Source organism: Pleurodeles waltl, chromosome 8 (genome assembly GCF_031143425.1).
Source record: "Pleurodeles waltl isolate 20211129_DDA chromosome 8, aPleWal1.hap1.20221129, whole genome shotgun sequence".
NCBI classification, from domain to species: Eukaryota; Metazoa; Chordata; class Amphibia; order Caudata; family Salamandridae; genus Pleurodeles; species Pleurodeles waltl.
In genome coordinates this window covers 1,494,348,050-1,494,362,369 of record NC_090447.1, presented here as the reverse complement: position 1 = coordinate 1,494,362,369, position 14,320 = coordinate 1,494,348,050, and the positions used below count along the sequence as shown (strand labels likewise).

Sequence of the window (14,320 nt, the reverse complement as noted above, 5' to 3'; positions counted from 1 at the left end):
CCAGATACGTTTTCCTTACAAGTAAAGCTGTGTTTAAAACCCAAAAGAGTTTATTTTGAAAGTAATTTTAAATTCTAAAGGCAATCAGGCTAATGTCCTTCCTTCATCCAGCTTTGTTGCTTCTTTAAACATTTTGATCACCTTTGGAACCTTACCCAAGTGACCTCCTCACACATTCTTACTTCTGGGTAACTTCACCTTGACGAAATCACCCACTCTAAAGTTGACATCCCTGACCCCTTTCCGAATGTCATAAGTCCTCTTTCTTCTCACAAGCTTCCAGTTCTTTTAGCCTATTTTTTTCCCATCTTCTCCTCTATAGTGGTAAGATGATTACCATATAGTCTCACCCAGGGAGGATATAACTTGGTATTGAGTTTTTATTTGTGAAACATTTCAAACTGAGTCAGCCCTGTGGCAGAATGTGGGATACATCTATACTCCATAACCCTCAACATCAAATCCAAACACTAGTCCTGATCTGGAGACCTAGAAATTTGTACAGACTCTTTCAAAGAGCGATTACATTTTTCGATCATTCCATTCGTCTCAGGGTGACACAAGAACACCTTTTGTGTGAAATCCCTCTTTCCTTTAAAAACAATTGCATTTCCGAAGAGATGGACTGAACCCCATTATTTATCAGTAAATATGTATGGGCACCTTTTAGAGCAAACACTTAATCATGAAATTTGCACACAGAACAAGTGGAGATAGCACACATTACTTTCACAACTGGCCATATTGACAGCATATCCATTAATGCAAACACATACCTTCCACTCCCACCGTTGTTATCAAAGGGACCAAAGATATCCAACGTAATCTCTTCCCATGCCTCACTGGGTAATTCCCCCAGGTCACGGGGGTTGTTCTGAACATCTGACTCTTATCACTGCATCTACATTCCGCACAATCTCTCACTAAGCACTCTGCCTGTAGGTCGTTACCGGTCACAAATATACCTCTCCAAGGTGTTCTTTGGTCTTATATATTCCATGGTGATCTTCATGTGCGATATCAAGTAACTGACTCCTTAATCCTGAAGCAACAGCCAGCCTGGACTCCCTCATGACTAAATTCTTAGCCCGATATTTCATTTTTACCCTTTCGTATCCATTCATCTGGCCTTTTGGCCACTCCATGTTCTTCTGTTAACATATTACATACATTATTCAATAGTTCATTGTTTAGAATGTCCTCTAACCTCTCACCACACACCCGCCTGAGACCACGCAAACTTTGCACTCTATCATTCCACCAAGTCTCCTCAAGATCTTCCTCACAATCGATTTCCCTCACTAGTCTAGATAAGCAGTCCGCAGTGTTATTCTCAACTCCAAGTATGAACTCTACCTGGATATCGAAGTCTTGCAAAGCTACCAGCCATTTGGTGATGCGGGAAGATATGCAATCCAAGACATTTCTAGCAAATACATTTTGCAATGGTTTGTGATCAGTTTTTACCTCAAACCTTGTTCCCCACAGTTGTCGTCTAAGTTTCTTCACCGCCCAAAAACATGCCAGAGCTTCTCTTTCTATGGCGGAATAATGAAGCTCTGCCCCTCCGAGCACTCTAGACCAGAACGCAATGGTCACTATTTCAGATTTTTGCTCTTGTTTAAGAACTGCCCCCAAACCTTTCCTGCTGGCATCCGTTAGAATAGAACAAGGTAATCCAGGCACAAAACTCTTCAAATGCTGTGGTTGACTCACAGTTGTTAACATCAAACTCCTTTTGACATTCTTCTGATCAGTCAAATTGGACACTTAAAAAATAAAATTAAAAAGCCCTATAATAACACAGGTACGTCTTGCAAAATTGTCCACAAACCTACTGTAGAAATCAGCCATACCTAGAAAAGCTTGGACATCCTTTTTTAAAAAAAAATTATTTTTAGGTGGGGGTAATTCAGAAATAGTTTTGATCAGTTCTAGTTTAGGCTTCACTCCATCGCCAGATACCACAAGTCCTAAATATGTGATTTCTGGGAGACCAAATTTGCATTTATTCAACTTCAGAGTGATACCCAGTCATTAAAAATACGTAACACCTTTTAGATTTTTGCCACATGCAACTCTAATGTCTCACTAAAAATAAGGACATCATCATGGAAAAACTTAACTCCTGTTGTTCTCCCAAGCATGCCATCCATAAGTCTTTGAAAAATGACGTGGCGGAACAGAGCCCAAAAGGCATTCTGCTGAACCTGAATACTCCAAATGGAGTTATGAAGGCAGTAAATCCTAGCATAAACATTTTTGGTGGTAGGTAGCCCTTAACTCCAAGGTCGGGAAGAATAGCGCCTTACCAAGAATTCTCCTCTGTAATATTAGGGAGAGGAAACTTATCCTCTACCACTTGGTTATTAAGTTGTTTCAAATCTATATATAACGTGATGTCCCCAGAGCTCTTGGTTGGTACAAATATGGGAGATTTCCACTCAGGCTTCTACAGCCTTCTTGACCCCATCCGAACACATGATCAAGTTTACGTTTAACTGTTTCTTGTAAATGTACTGGAACTTTCCTCACCTTGCATGCAACTGGCACAGCATCCTTTTTAAGATGAATACAACGTACATATCTCCTTTGCCACTTTTTCCAGAGGATACCTCAGGGAACTCTTTCCAGAAATCTAATTGAGTTCTCAGAATCCATCCCTCCGACATTCACTTTTCTGACCTGCACTTGAGGTGTAGCATTGGGATTTAGGAAAATGTCTAACATTTTTTGGTGTGACCAACTTAAAAATGTGTCTCCTTTAACGGGTACAGATACTTTACCCTGTATACCGTTCCCCTGAAATGTAATTTCAGCACAAAAATATCCAATGAGCCCAATGGGTTTCCCACCATAACTATAGGGAGAAACGTAAGGACTCTCTAAGGTGACCTTTCCTTGAAAATGATTGACAAAATCAGAATATGAGACTAGCAATATTTTAGCTCCTGAATCCATCATCATTTTGATTTTCACCCTATTAACATTAACAAAATCTGAAGGGTGTAGGAAGCTGGTCTGGCGTGTGGTGGACACCTATTGCATTTGCACCTTATACCAGGTCCAAGCAACTGCTATCGGTTGGTGAGACAGTGTCTATGAAGCCAGGGCTCTCTAGTGGTAGCTGTGGTGACAAGACTTATCTTAGGTCTAGGCAAACCATATACTAAAATAGTGGAATGCAAAGTGAGGTCCCCACTAAAGGATGTGAAGCAGTTAGAAGGGAGCTAACAGAACTCTGGACCCCAAGAGGTGAGTAACTAGGTGACCCCCCCAGTGACCAGGAGAGCAGAGGTAAGTTACCTTGTCTTTCCAAAGGCTAATAAGGGGACTTGGTAAAGGAAGGTTGCAAGACCAGGACCAGTCCAGGGGAACCCAATGGTGGGTTCCCGAAGAGGGCCTGAAAAAGAAGGGGACAGAGTCCACTCCATACAGGAGTGTCGAACCAGGCAGGAGCCACTACCTAACCTTCTGTGGATGAAGAACCAGGTCAAAGAGCAAAGATGAAGATCAGCTGTGGAGCCCAGGAGCTGCAGAGAAGTCCAGATTATGTCCCATGTCGGTCGCCGGCTCACAGTTGGTCAGTGGTCAGGAAGACCACCGTCAAGCCTTGGCAAATGCAAATCTGGGCAGAAGAGGATTTGCAGAGAAGAAGAGGACCAGCAAGGTCCAGGGGACTCGACCCTTGGAGGGTAGTCCGGGCTGACCCTCAGCAGTTGGAAGAGCCAGCAGAAGTGGTCGCAGCCCCCACAGGCAACCCACCAGCAGCAGGCACAGTAAATTGCTGTGAGGCCCAGCCAACACACTCTGAGAGGAGTCCCATGTCACTGGAGCAGCAGAGGAGAGACTGTCCTTACAAGGATGAAGTGCTGGGGCTACCTGGAGCCTGAAAATCCCTTGGAGCAGGAGTCAACAAGCCCGATTGCTGCAAGAGTCGCAGTGCATGGGGTACTCTCCTGCAAGTATAGGCAAGGGCTCACTGTCTCACAAGTTGGATAGCAGGTAGAGAGAGCCCAGAGGACCACTCAAAAAACAGCACCTGTGCTGGAGTCTCTTCCTTGAGCCAGATGGCAGAAGATCCCAGCAGCCGGTCGTCGTTGCCTTTGGAGCCTGCAGATGCAGGGGAGTGACTCCTTCAGTTCAAGGGGGATTCCTTCTTGCTTCTTTGGCGCAGCTGAAGTCTTGCCAACCCCAGAGGATGCACAGCCGTGGAAATGTTGCAATTGGTGGAAGGAGCTGGGGAAACAATGTTGCAATGCAAGGTAGTCTTGGGAGTTGCAGGCTTGTTTGGCTCCTGTGCAGTCCAGCAGCTAGGAGCAGAAGAGGTCGTTGCAGAGGAGTCCTGGTGGAGTCTTGCATGTCGAATCCAGAGACCCACCCGAAAGGCAGTCCCTAAATAGTCCTACCAGGGGGACTGGTCACTCTGTAGGGTGTCCACCTATCAGAGGGTCACTGGCATCGGTCACCTGTCCTGACCAACCAAATGCTCCCTGGGGTCTCTGCACATCTTGTTTTCAAGATGGCAGAATCAACTGGCCACCTGGAGGAGCTCTGGGCACCACCCTTGGGGTGGTCACTCCAATTTCCTTTGTGTGCTTTCGCACCAGAGCAGGGACTGGGGATCCCTGGACTGGTGAAAAACATATTATGCAAGGAGGGAACTAAATGTGCCCTTCAAAGCAAGCCAGTGGAGTGGGGAGGCTACCCCTCCCCAGCCATGTAACACCTATTTCCAAGGGAGAGGGTGTTTTCTTCCTCCATCTCCCACAGGAAATCCTCTGTTCTGCCTTCCCCTGCTTGGGCTGGTCAGGCAGCAGGAGGGCAAAAACCTGTCTGAGGTGCTGCAGCAGCACAGGCTGCCCACAAACCCTGAAAGAGTGGTAGAAGCAATACTGGAGGGTACTAAAAGGAGCCCCCAGAGTGCATGGAATCATGCCACCAATACTGGCATCAATATTGGGGTATGATGCTGACACATTTGATACCAAACATCTCTAGGTTTGGAGTTAACATTGTGTAGCTGGACCACAGGTAGTGTGACCTGTGGCCAGTACACAGGTAAAATGGTTTCACCATACTTGCGAATTCCATTTCATGGACTTGGAGTTCGTAGGGGCACCTTTGCTCATGCTGGGGTGCCCTCACACACAGGTACCTGCACCCTACCACCTGGGCTAGGAGGGCCCACCATAGGGATGACTTCCAGTGACCAGCAGTGAGAAGGTGCATGCACCTTTTCAAACAGGCTGCAATGGCAGGCCTGCAGACAGTTTGCATGGGCTCTAATGGGGGGGGAACCCCTGAAGCCCATGGGGGACCCCTGGTGTACCAATGGCCTGGGCACGTAAGTACCATATACCAGGGACTTACAAGGGTACACCAGTATATAAATTGTGGGATGTAAAGGGTACCAAAGCAACCAAATTTAGAGGAGAGAGCACAATCAATGGGGTCCTGGTTAGCAGAATCACAGTAAAGACAGTCTAAACACACTGACAGGCAAAAATCAGGGGGTGAGGGTAACCATGCCAAAAATAGTGACTTTCCTACACTTGCGACGACGGGCTCTTCAATTACTCAAGGTTTTCTCAGATCTAAAAGACTGGCAAGCCTCACAGTCCTCCTCATTATGTTCCGGAGGCAAACAGAGGTTGCAGACCTTGTGCTGTTCGGTCCGCAGGAACTTCGTGTGGCACTTAGGACACAAGCATAAGGGAGTCCGTTCCATTATGGAACGGAGAAAATGGCAAACTGAAGGGCCTCAGTCGGAGAATGTTGATCCGACAGGTAGTTTCTTCGATCCTGGGACGCTAAAGATAGAAAATAAGCGTTCAAAAGACAATACTGACAATCTGGGTGATACCCTGAATGGGAGAGTCCAAAAAACAGTTTTGTTCTAGAGCTCGGCAAAAACACAACCAGACCAGATGGTGGAAAAAAACAACCTAACAATAGAGCCAATGCCCATGCGCATTACCAGTGGGAGGATACCTTGTGACTCAAAAGACTTTTTGAAGACAAACAACTTGTAAACTTCCGGACCCAACACAATATGGCTCAAGTATGCACAGCATGTGTATCTACCGCCACACATGTCAAACTGTATTCAATGTCAGAAGCCATGATGAACAACTATGCAGCAGCTCAAAAGGGGTGCACAGGAAAAGTGAGAAACAGGTTTAAGCCCCTCTGAGGCATTACAAAGGGTGCTGGCGGAAACAAGTGTTGCAAGCCTTTAAAAAATCTCATCACAACAGGCCACATAAAGAAGGGTGAGCCAGCAACCTCAAAAAATCTGGAAGAGCAGACCAATAGCCTTTAACAAAGCCAAAACTGCAAGCTCTGACTGGGACAGAAATTAAATAAAAAAAACTTCAAACAACTTAACTTGTAGTGGGTCAATTTGTCGGGTTCAGCACCACGCCACAAGCTTGCACCAGTAAATGGCATACACCTATTTTGTAGAGGGATGCCTCGCTGCCAAGATAACATCAATGACTTCAAGACAAAGGTCAAAGGAGGTGAACTGCCTTCGTTCAGTCTCCAAGCATGAAGGTGCAAATTATGCAGGCCCGAGTGCAGCATCCAGCCCTGCAACAGGAGATCCTCCCAAAGCGCTAGCTTGACCTGAGGACAGAAGTTCATATCCAAGAGTTCTGGATCTCATTCTTCCGGCCCTATCCGGGGTCTCTAGGATGTTATGACTATTTGTATAGTGCACTAATCAGCCCTGAGGGTTTGCAAGCACTTTCGCAGGTGGGTGGGCGGCTGCCTCTCAGGAGAGATTTTAAAAGCCATGCCTTCAGCTTATTGCCAAACTTAAGAAGCAATAAGGAGGCTCTGATGAGAAGTGTGAGTTGTTCAATATTCTGGTGGAGGTGTATGGGAAAGCACAACCCCTGACAGTTTTTTATCTGGGGTACATGTGCTAGTGACAGTCTGGCAGAGCGGAGATGTCTGGGAGGTTGGTGGAAGTGTATGCTGCTGTTGAGGTAGACAGGCCTATGTAGTGCAATACTTTGTCCATGGGTGGGAGGAGTTTAAACTGGGTGCATCGGTGTATGGGGCGCAACAGAAGTACTTCGATGTGTGGGGTGATGTGGGTGCGGTGAGGTAGGTTAAGGATGAGTCTTGCGGCACAGTTTTAAATGGTTAGGAGTCAATAAACAGCTCCTGAAGATGATCCAATGTAGAGTGTGATGCCTTAGTTAAACCTGCTGGTCATCAGGGCCTGCCTTGGCTCTGGTCATTCCTAATTTTCTTGAGGACTCTGGGTAGGAGAGGCAGCAGCAGGCAAAGAACACAGGGTCACAAGCTTCACTCTAGTCTAGACTGAAGGAGTCTTCGAGAAAGTGAGACGCCTTGATACTCCAACAAGCAAAAAAGTGCAGACATTGAACATTCTAGGTGGTGCTGAAAAGAGCCAAGGTTCTCCCCACTGTTGGATGACTCCCTGTTCCACTGCCATTCGTGATCCATTAAGCATCAGTGGCTAAGTTCATCCATCATGGCGCTCAGAGATCCTATCTGGTTGTTCATCACAAGAAAAATACCCTGATGGTCCAGCCACTTCCAGAGGCATAGAGCCTCCTGGCACAGGCCACACGACCCCACTCACTGTTCTTTGGGGTGCCTCATCAAACCACAAATACTGCATGGACTTGCAGTGCTGTGCAATTTCAATATATCATTATGCTTTTTCGGTTTCATTGATGATACAACGGTCTAAGCTTCAGGAGCTATGGCAGATCTCTTAATGTTTGTGTGTCTTGTTTGTTTATCTTAGATATTACACTGCCAACAAAAGTGATACAAACACACTGAGTACCTCTCTTTATTAAGAATATGAATACATGATTGTGAATGAGGGTTGCTGCACTAGGGATCTCTAACCTGATGAAGGCAGTAAGAACAGCTAAAATGAACAAGTTCCTTACCTTCAGTAAAGACCTTTCTGGCAGAGACTATCTAGCTGCTTATTACGGACCTTTTGAATATTCCCCAGGCGTCAGACTGGAGTTGTAAACTTTAGAGCAATACCTCTGTGTGTCAGTAGGTGTCGCAGTGGGGCTCCCACTGATGCCGTTCCTCTCAGGAAATGTGGGGTCTATGTAGGAGCCACTCCAGCACCCTGACATCAGCTGCTTTTGAGGCCGTCCATATTCTAAGATGCAGAGCCCTAACAGCTAATTGACTTTGACCAGTGTGCCGATTCCTAAACCTGGGATGCTAATAAAGTGTTCAGCTCAAATCACTGAACAGGGAGGATTGGTGAGGGATCTGCAGATAGCATCTCTACAAGAAGGGGTGTCAGTGATGTAATTAACTAGCTTTTTCTAACAGACTTCTAACCACAGATTTCTCACTTTTTGAATAGATACGAGAGAAGTACCTATTAGGAGATACGTTTGTGAACTGGCTCAAATCATGCAGTCCTGTAGGACAGAGCAGATGAAACCTCCTTCACAGTGAACCTGGCTGTCCAGGCAGTAGTGCTTTATGAATGTATAGAGCAATGCTAACATAGCAGACTGGCAGATATCCAGGATAGGAACTCCACCTGCCAACATAGTAGTAGCAGCTTTGTCCATGGTGGAATGAACTTGCAGCCTTTCTTGGAGGCTGCTTTTTGGCGACTGAGTTGGAGACCATGATGCAGAGTACGATCCAACGGGAGACGGTACTCCTCTGCATGGTTTTGCCTTTGTCGCTTTAGCGAACCCCACAAAGAGATAATCGTCCATATGGTTTTCTTTGTTTTGGCACCCAAATGGATAACTGAAAGCTGCGACTGTGCGGGGGGGGGGGACTGGGGGGCAGGCAAGACAGGGAGATATAGGGGGTGACAAAACAAACATCAAGGATTGCCCCTGACCTGTGAACGGAGAAGAACTCACAAAGTGCATCATCACATCGTTGGGACCAGATCAGGAGCAACAGGATCAACCCCCACTATCCCAATGGGGAGTGCTGAATTTATTGTGCCTATGGAAGCACAGGAGCACCGCCTATCGCTGCTGGAGCCATCCGTGCACAGAGTCTGCATCTGTCCAGTGCTGCTGAGCACCCCACATGCAGCCCGACTCAACCAGGCAGGACCTGAGTATTGCAAGTGCAAATGCCTGCACTTGGGTCACCCGCTTAATGCTTCCTCAGTGCTTGATGGGTAAGACATGTTACAGGCTAACCAGGCCTGAGGGGACTCCCTGTTCAAGGTGCTGTGGTGCCAAACACACTTTTGACTACTTTCTAAGAGGCGGACAGGAGTCTTAAGTAAAGCCTACTAGTGAGCATTTCCTGGATGAGACTACCAGTGAATGGGGAATAACCCTGACCACATTATGAGGAGTGGATGGGTGTAAGGAAATGCCTCCTTGGCATGGTTACCCCCTGACTTTTTGCCTTTGCTGATGCTATGTTTTGAATTGAAAGTGTGCTGAGGCCTGCTAACCAGGCCCCAGCACCAGTGTTCTTTCCCTAACCTGTACTTTTGATTCCACAATTGGCACACCTGGCATCCAGATAAGTCCCTTGTAACTGGTACCTCTGGTACCAAGGGCCCTGATGCCAGGGAAGGTCTCTAAGGGATGCAGCATGTATTATGCCACCCTGGAGACCCCTCACTCAGCACAGACACACTGCTTACCAGCATGTGTGTGCTAGTGAGAACAAAATGAGTAAGTCGACATGGCACTCCCCTCAGGGTGCCATGCCAGCCTCTCACTGCCTATGCAGTATAGGTAAGACACCCCTCTAGCAGGCCTTACAGCCCTAAGGCAGGGTGCACTATACCATAGGTGAGGGTACCAGTGCATGAGCACTGTGCCCCTACAGTGTCTAAGCAAAACCTTAGACATTGTAAGTGCAGGGTAGCCATAAGAGTATATGGTCTGGGAGTCTGTTTTACACGAACTCCACAGCACCATAATGGCTACACTGAAAACTGGGAAGTTTGGTATCAAACTTCTCAGCACAATAAATGCACACTGATGCCAGTGTACATTTTATTGTAAAATACACCACAGAGGGCACCTTAGAGGTGCCCCCTGAAACTTAACCGACTATCTGTGTAGGCTGACTGGTTCCAGCAGCCTGCCACACTAGAGACATGTTGCTGGCCCCATGGGGAGAGTGCCTTTGTCACTCTGAGGCCAGTAACAAAGCCTGCACTTGGTGGAGATGCTAACACCTCCCCCAGGCAGGAGCTGTAACACCTGGCGGTGAGCCTCAAAGGCTCACCCCTTTGTCACAGCACAGCAGGGCACTCCAGCTTAGTGGAGTTGCCCGCCCCCTCCGGCCACGGCCCCCACTTTTGGCGGCAAGGCCGGAGAAAATAATGAGAATAACAAGGAGGAGTCACTGGCCAGTCAGGACAGCCCCTAAGGTGTCCTGAGCTGAGGTGACTCTAACTTTGAGAAATCCTCCATCTTGCAGATGGAGGATTCCCCCAATAGGATTAGGGATGTGACCCCCTCCCCTTGGGAGGAGGCACAAAGAGGGTGTACTCACCCTCAGGGCTAGTAGCCATTGGCTACTAACCCCCCAGACCTAAACACGCCCTTAAATTTAGTATTTAAGGGCTCTCCCTGAACCTAGAAATTAGATTCCTGCAACTACAAGAAGAAGGACTGCCGAGCTGACAAACCCCTGCAGAGGAAGACCAGAAGACACCAACTGCCTTGGCCCCAGACTTACCGGCCTGTCTCCTGCCTTCCAAAGAACCTGCTCCAGCGACGCTTTCCAAGGGACCAGCGACCTCTGAATCCTCTGAGGACTGCCCTGCTTCGAAAAAGACAAGAAACTCCCGAGGACAGCGGCACTGCTCCAAAAGAACTGCAACTTTGTTACAAGGAGCAGATTTAAAGACCCCTGCAACTCCCCGTAAGAAGTGTGAGACTTGCAACACTGCACCCGGCGACCCCGACTCGACTGGTGGAGAACAACCAACTCAGGGAGGACCCTCCGGCGACTCTACGACTGTGAGTAACCAAAGTTGTCCCCCCTGAGCCCCCACAGCGACGCCTGCAGAGGGAATCCCCAGGCTCCCCCTGACCGCGACTGTCTGAACTCCATTTCCCGACGGCTGGAAAAGACCCTGCACCCGCAGCCCCCAGCCCCTAAAGAAACGGAACTTCTGTGCAGGAGTGACCCCCAGGAGGCCCTCTCCCTTGCCCAGGTGGTGGCTACCCCGAGGAGCCCCCCCCTTGCCTGCATCGCTGAAGAGACCCCTTGGTCTCCCATTGAAAACTGAAGGAAACCCGACGCTTGTTTGCACACTGCACCCGGCCGCCCCCGCGCTGCTGAGGGTGTACTTTCTGTGCTATCTTGTGTCCCCCCCGGTGCCCTACAAAACCCCCCTGGTCTGCCCTCCGAAGACGCGGGTACTTACCTGTTGGCAGACTGGAACCGGGGCACCCCCTTCTCTCCATTATAGCCTATGTGTTTTGGGCACCTCTTTGACCTTTGCACCTGACCGGCCCTGAGCTGCTGGTGTGATAACTTTGGGGTTGCTCTGAACCCCCAACGGTGGGCTACCTTGGACCAAAAACTGAAACCTGTAAGTGCCTTACTTACCTGTTGAAACTAACAATAACTTACCTCCCCCAGGAACTGTGAAAATTGCACTGTGTCCACTTTTAAAACAGCTTATTGTGTTTTATGTGAAAAGTATACATGCTAAAGTAATGATTCAAAGTTCCTAGAGTACTTACCTGCAATACCTTTCAAAAGAGCTATTACATGAAAAATTTGAACCTGTGGTTCTTAAAATAAACTAAGAAAATATATTTTTCTATAACAAAACCTATTGGCTGGATTTGTTTCTGAGTGTGTGTACCTCATTTATTGTCTATGTGTATGTACAACAAATGCTTAACACTACTCCTTAGATAAGCCTACTGCTCGACCACACTACCACAAAAATAGAGCATTAGTATTATCTCTTTTTACCACTATTTTACCTCTAAGGGGAACCCTTGGACTCTGTGCATGCTATTCCTTACTTTGAAATAGCACATACAGAGCCAACTTCCTACAATGGGGCTAAGATTTGCCAGTGAAACACTATAGCCCCGACCTCAAGAAGTTGTGTTTTTGCTTATGAGTGTCATAACACTCCTGTGAACAAATAGAGGTAGGAAAAAATACTTTAAAATGAAAATAAGTACTTTTAATATAAAAATAAGTATTTGATTGAACACTACTGTGTGCTCAGAGTTATAAGTTGTGTTCACTAACCTGTGTCTAAACTTCCCCTCCTCAGAGGGAGCCCTTCATTGCTCGCCCACAGTACCACAGAGTAGAATAAGGAATGGGTACTTGGCCCTGTTTGGTAACCATAGTAGGCCGGGTCATGGGGCATCAGGAACAAAAGGCCTCAACCACCAAAGTTGGACTCAGTAACTCCAGCATGAATGAACTGGTGGTGGTAGTACAGAAGATGTTTGACAGCAAAGCAGTTTGGGGGTTCTGGGGGGTGAGGAGAGTTATTTCTTTTGCCAGGTAATATGCTCTTGAATGTTGTAAATGAGACATGACAAAATCTTCCTTTACTTAAGATTCATGGTCCAGGATGCCAAAAGTAGCATAAATGTGCAAGCTATTGTTACATGTTAACGTTAAAAACTGCTTGGACACCATGGCATCCTTTGATGTCAAAAGCCTTTTTTTTAGTGCTGTCTGGAAGGTGAAATGGCTCTCAACAGTTAAAAGGTAGTATGCTTCCTTTTGTTGAAAAGTAATGATCGTGCTACTCAGCTAAAGACTTTCTGGATCTCCCTCTTGAGAACCTCAGTATCACCAGTGACTGATTTGCCACGGCACGGGTCAACTCCTTGCTCACCAGACCTCTCAGGCACAGATTCCCAAAACCCTCTGTCCTCTTTCTGCCTATGCAGGCCTACTTTCACTTTGCCTTCCAGGGTTGTGGAAGAAAGCTGTAGACACTGGGGCCTTTGTCTGTACAATGGGTCTAGTAGGCACACAATGCAACAATAGTTTGGTTCCTTCTCTAATTTCTTCCTGAAAGAGGCAGGACACAAAAAGTTTAGACATTCTGAAAAAAAACAGAAAATATTTGCAAAATGACGACATACTGAAAAAAACACACAAATATTGATGTTTGGAAAAAGAGAAGCAGCCTAAAAAGGAGCACTCCCTACATAAGGAATTTGTTAACAGTTAAAAATAGATGTGGAGCAACTGCTAACAGGGCATAATGAGAGAAAAGTGGGCCCCCATTCTTTAAAACAATTTCCGTTTAACCTCCATCACCTCTATTCTATAGTTTGCCCTTTCTTTATCTGACATTTCATTTAAAATGAGGGTTATGAACATTTTTATTGCCACTCTGAATAATACACTGACATTTTAAAATATACTTAACCCTTTTTTCTTAAGAAGAAAAAACTTAGCCAACACAACCCGTTGATATACTGCTAAACATAGATATTTATTTTAAAACAGATTTTTCTACAGAAGAGAGTTTAGCATAGTTTTATTTAAAAATTGTTCTAGTACTGGTGGGGGCTATACAAGTCAAATTTAGTTTATGCTGAGCATAACCAATAGAGGTCAACAAAAGCATTTCTTACCTGGGTTTGTACGTCATCTCCGGTTACAATATTCCCTACAGCCCGCAAGGCAGGAGAAACCACTTTGTAATCGCTGTGCCTACAGGAAAAATAATTATAGTAATTATGTTAATATTTTTATGTAATTAAACAAAATTGCATTTGACCATAGGATTAGATTCAGGGTACAGACAACTGCTGGTCAACAATGGCAGAAATTTGAAAACGTGGCTGATTAACAGTGGTTCAAATGTGTGTGAATGCTTTTAAGTTGTGAAATACTAGAACTATATTTTGCAGTCTGTATGAGAACTAAAAGAGAAAAAGTAAATTTCTTACACATTTTCAATGTGCTAGAGATACTTGGGAACAATCCTAAATGTATCCAAGCATCAAGATATCTTAGTGTTGGATGAGGATTCAGAATTTCAAGATACACTTACAAATGAGAATTTTGGATGTTTCCTGGGTTCGGGCAAGGTCCTTTTCATATACCCTACAGGAAAGTATTCTGTGTACCTGACAGATTACTTACGGCTGATAAATGTCAACATTATAGGAATAACCCAGGACGCAGGAGAATTGCAAAGTTAACGTTCGGTGCAGTATGAAATGTTACTGGTTTAAGTAAAACTTCAGCTTCTAAAAAGCCAGTGGCGTCCCAGGAATTCTAGATTATAATATGTCAATGTTATTATCTTGTTTGCAATATTTTCAATGTTACAAAAGAAGCCAAACTGACATGT

General features: G+C 46.0%; 1 protein-coding gene across 1 annotated transcript in view; it reads right to left on the bottom strand.

The window, feature by feature from the left end:
- KPNA1 (karyopherin subunit alpha 1) overlaps positions 1–14,320 on the bottom strand; it is a 181,930-nt gene that overhangs the window by 29,762 nt on the left and 137,848 nt on the right. Inside the window, exon 10 of the mRNA XM_069202718.1 lies at positions 13,596–13,674. Within this exon, the coding sequence (XP_069058819.1) occupies positions 13,596–13,674 (79 nt within the window). The remainder of the gene's footprint in view (positions 1–13,595; positions 13,675–14,320) is intronic.